The sequence below is a fragment of the Tetrao urogallus genome (genome assembly GCF_951394365.1).
Source record: "Tetrao urogallus genome assembly, chromosome: 6".
Taxonomy (NCBI): domain Eukaryota; kingdom Metazoa; phylum Chordata; class Aves; order Galliformes; family Phasianidae; genus Tetrao; species Tetrao urogallus.
This window is the reverse complement of record NC_136819.1, coordinates 7,073,440-7,077,855: the sequence shown is the minus strand read 5'-3', so window position 1 is coordinate 7,077,855 and position 4,416 is coordinate 7,073,440. Positions and strand designations below refer to the sequence as shown.

Below are 4,416 nucleotides of genomic sequence, written 5' to 3'. Positions count from 1 at the left end.
CCTTTCTCCAGCAGCACGCACACCTCGGACCCTCCCGACGGGCACGCGTGGTTGCCCCCTGACATCACGGCGGAGGCTCCAATCGCAGGAACGGGGGCGGCCCCCGGTGCTCGGGACCGAGAGCGAGCGGGGCGGGCTGGGGGGGAGAGGGGGGGGAGAAGATGTAGATGGAGACGGGGGGGGCTCCGGTGGCGGCTCTGTCTCCATGCAAGGGATGGGGACGCTGCGGCTGGGGAGCCGTGCTGTCATGTACACGGCCGAGACACTGCCCAAGGGCAAGAACCGAGTGATGGGGGTGAGTTGGGAGTGGGGGGGGGGAAGGGGGGGGGAAGGGTTCCCATCCCTATGACACCCCTACACTGCCATTACAACTCCTCGTACCCCTGCTGACCTCTCCAAAATGCCCCCACCCTTAGCATCCCTGAGAGGTTCCCCATCCCTGAGAGGTTCCCCATCCCTGAGAGGTTCCCCATTCCCGTGGGTGCCCTCAGACCTTATTGTTGGTGGGGGGCACAGGGACCTTCCTCCCTCTCCCTCCCCATGCTCTGTGGTGAGGGAAGCTCCCACTGGAGCTGGGGGAACAGAGGGGTTAATCCTAGGCATGGGGGGGCTGGGGGCACTGAAGGATTAACCCTTGGCTTGGAGGTGGAGGGATGAGGAGCACAGGGGCTGTGTGCCTCTCCCAGCGTAGCGCACAGCAGGGATGCATCCCCCATGCATGCACATTCCATCGATGTGGGAACCCCTTCCTAAACCGCAGGGTTGGAACCCTGGGGGTTTGGCTCCTAAAGCTCAGGGGCTGCCCCAGGGGGCCCAGCCTTGACTCGCCGTCCCCTCAGACTATCCAGATCATGACCGGCTTCATGCACATTGGCTTTGGTATCGTCCTGACCACGCTCACCAATGTCTACTCCTCCATCTTCATCACCGGCGAGATCCCCTTCCTGGGCGGTGTGTCTGTGCGTAGCATGGGAGTTGGGGGCTGCCTGCCAGCCCCCCCACTTCCTCTGGAGATGGGGAAGCTGGGGGGGTGCTCTATGGGTCTGGGGACACGGGACTGAGTGCCCCCCTCCCCTCTCCCGCTGCAGTTCATCATCTCAGGCTGCCTGTCCATTGGGGCAGAGAAGAGTCCCACGGAGTGTGCGGTGAGTGTCTGTCTGCCCCCCGCCCCCTTCCTGGCCCCCAGATCTGAAGTGGGATGTGGGGAGCAGCACGTGCACGGGTGGAACCCGCTGGGGCAAAGCTGTGTCCCCGTTTGAAGCTTGTACTGAGGTTATTTCTGTCAATGAGTAATGGGAAAAAGGGAATTAGCAAAGCTGTTAATTCTGCTGTGTCAGCAGCAGCGCTGAGGGAGTGCTGGGATCCCACATCAGGGGTGGTGCTGGGGGTGGCCCTGAGATGCTACCCACAGCTGTGGGGTAAAAAGGGCCAGGAAAAGCCTCTCCATGCCTGCAGGTGAAGGGCAGCCAAGCCATGAACATCATCAGCGCCATCTTTGCGCTCCTGGGCATCGTCGCCTTCATCATTGACCTCAACTTCAACGGGCTGTACCGCTCCAGCGACGACTACTACAGCTACCTTGTCCTGGTAGGTGGGGGAGCCCTGTGGGATCCTCTGCACTCTGGAGCACTTCTCTAGACCCATTGGGATCTTGGCTCTATCGGGGCTCCCACCATCCCTTGGGCACAGTGCCACTGCCTGACCTCCGCTGGGCTGGTGCTGTGGGAGATGACTCATGCCCTGCATGTGCCTGGTTCTGCCTGAGCTTTGGGAAAGCAGAGAGGCACAAAAAAAAGACACAGAGCAAGACCCAGGGCTGGTGGGAGATGGGACAAAGTCTCAGTGCACGGGGGATGTCAAGAACTGGGCACTGCTGATGGAACCTTCCCCACTTTGGAGCTCGCAGGGAATGGCATCTCCATCGTGCTGCTCATCTTCACCGTCCTGGAGTTCTGCATTGCTGTTGCCACTGCCAACTTCTGGTGCCGAGCAACACGACTCAGCCCCAACGAGGTAACAGGGGAGCAGCAGGCAGAGCACAGGGTCCTCGTTCCGCTGGCTGGGGATAAGCATGGGATGCTATTTTCCCCCTCCAGGCCATGCTGATCGTGCCCAGCACCACCAGAGTGGACCTGGCTGTGGTGCAAGCAGAGCTGCCACAGCCGCCCAGCTACTCGGAGGTGAGGGGGCTCCAGGAGGGCCGCACTGAGCCCCCAGCTCTTTGTGCAACAGCCATCTCTGAGCGCTTCTCTTTCACAGCTGGCAGCTCCTGAAGTATAGCTGGGCAGCAAGGATGTCACAGAAGCCACCTGCAGCTCCAGGGCATCGGCCCCTTCTCCTGCTGCACTGCAGGCTGGGCCATGCTTTGTAGCCCCTGAACTCAGCCCCTGTCGTCGTCCCCCAGCCCGCCCTTCCTGACCCCCATACCCTGCCCAGCTCTCACCTCCTGGCTCTCTGGGAAGGGATGGAGGTGGTCCTGCCCCATTACCCCAGCCAGGTGCTGGGCACCACACAGCAGCCGGACTCATTCCATTGTCAGCTCAGCCCCCGCTGGCTTCACTTTCTCTTGAAAATGAAATAATAAAATGCTGTGGCCAGACCCGGCTCTGCTCCTTTGCTGGGGGGGGGGGGGGTTGCCAGAGGAGGTTACAGCTCCGTATAGATTTCAATACTCTGTCCCCTGCTGTGGGGGCTTGCACTTAGAAGGGGCTGTGGGGATGAGCCCCAGCACAGGAGGATTCATTGGAGAGTATTTTGCACCTTCCTCCAGGAGGAGTTTTGGGTCAAGTTCCGTGTTTTCCTGCTCATTTCACCACCCCCCTCCCAGTGCTTATACCATTCAGCCAAAACCTCATGGATTATTCACTCGCTCTTGTTATTTCTGGGCCTGGTGCTGAAAAAATAATGAGCAGGTTTGGGAGGAGAAGCCCCAGAGGTGGGGGGAGTGCAGGGGGAAAGGATCATACTGCTCGTGTTGTGCTCACAGCACAGTCAGTTCTAGCTCCCAAGGGTCCCCCTGCGCCCATCCAGCTCCGTGCTGGTGTTTTGGCCACCCTGTGGCCAGCGCTCTTGTGGGGTCCACGCACACCCCACAGAGAGCTGAGGACCTGCACCCAACCTTCACTCCTGGCCAGGCTGCATCCCTGGGTCAAAGTAGACCAGGAAGCAGCTTGGGATGGGCTTGAGGAGCAGCAGCGCAGCAACTCTGCTGAGCAATGGGTGCGGAGATGAAAGCCAGCTCTTCCTTTTTTTGTTTGCTGAAGGCTGCCCCAGAAAACACGACTTCCTCTTTAAGTAATCAGTGATCTGGAGAAAAAGCTGAAATCTGTCTTTTGGTATTTTTATGGGGATATAAAGTTTTTCACAGGAAGCAGAAACTTGCTGTGAGAAGCATTTACCCATCATGACTTGTTTTCCTTGGAAAAAGCAGGGATTTGGATCGGAAAGAGCCTGCAGCATGCAGGGTTTGCTGCTTCCCGGCATCTGCTCAGCCTGTGAGCTTCACCTCCTCTGGCATCTGCTTCTAAAATATCTTGTAACATCCTACCTTGGGCTCCTGCCATCCCCAGCTGGGCCTGGCTTTATTTAGAAAGAGAAGAATGCTTTCTCCACGAATCCCCCCTTTCAGAAATGGGTTTTAAGGCACTTCAGTGAGCTCCCACTGCTGGGATGAGAGCTGCCACAGTTGCTTCCAGCTGAAAGGCTGAAACTCCAGGGATGCTTTCAGAGCCTGAAAGCACGGATTTGGGAGGAAATCCACCGCAGTGAGTGATTTCAGCTGGGAATGCAAGCTGCTGCTGCTCTTGACAGGGGACACCACACGTGTACAAAGGATAAATAGGGGATCTGGGCATTGCCACAGGTGCTGAAGCATTCCTGGGTAACCAAGCACCAATAGCCACCAGGAGCGTAGCTGATGGGCAGAACTCTTCCACCTCCCAGCTCTTTCTGGAAAGCTGCCTCCCTAGATGAGAACCAGCCTGCCGTGGGGAACTGCCCCTTCTCCAGACCCCAGGTGTCTTCCCCAGAAGGATACTGCCATGGGGACACTTTCTAGGCTCATTTCCACACAGAAGCCACCCTCCATCCTGCATACTGATCTGTGGTCATCACCCCTTCAGAAACACGCCTAGCAGAAAACAATGCATTGCGGGGATGTGTGACAAAGCAGCCTTGTCCCAAGCTCTCTGTGAAATAAAGCGGAGAAGTTGCTGATCCCCCATGCACGTGGGGATGCCAAGAGGTGGCCCCCATGGGCTCGCAGTGGGGCCAGAGCAGGTGTCCCAGCTCTAGGGCCAAAGCAAAGCAAGAGGTGCTTCCAAAAGCTACTTTTGGGATGCAGCCCCGTGTCTGCCCCTGTCGCAGGGGACACCGATTTCCTGGGTCAGAATCCCCACCGTCCTGGCTGTTCTTCTA

At 58.2% G+C, this 4,416-nt stretch overlaps 1 protein-coding gene across 1 annotated transcript; it reads left to right on the top strand.

The window, feature by feature from the left end:
- Positions 1–205: 205 nt before the first annotated feature.
- On the top strand, positions 206–2,273 carry LOC306947680 (membrane-spanning 4-domains subfamily A member 12-like; the record flags this gene model as incomplete). Its single annotated transcript, XM_079537056.1, has 6 exons — positions 206–295; positions 840–959; positions 1,089–1,145; positions 1,456–1,587; positions 1,900–2,013; positions 2,097–2,273. 6 exons carry the CDS (start codon positions 206–208, stop codon positions 2,271–2,273), a joined length of 690 nt encoding a protein of 229 aa, XP_079393182.1.
- Positions 2,274–4,416: the final 2,143 nt, after the last annotated feature.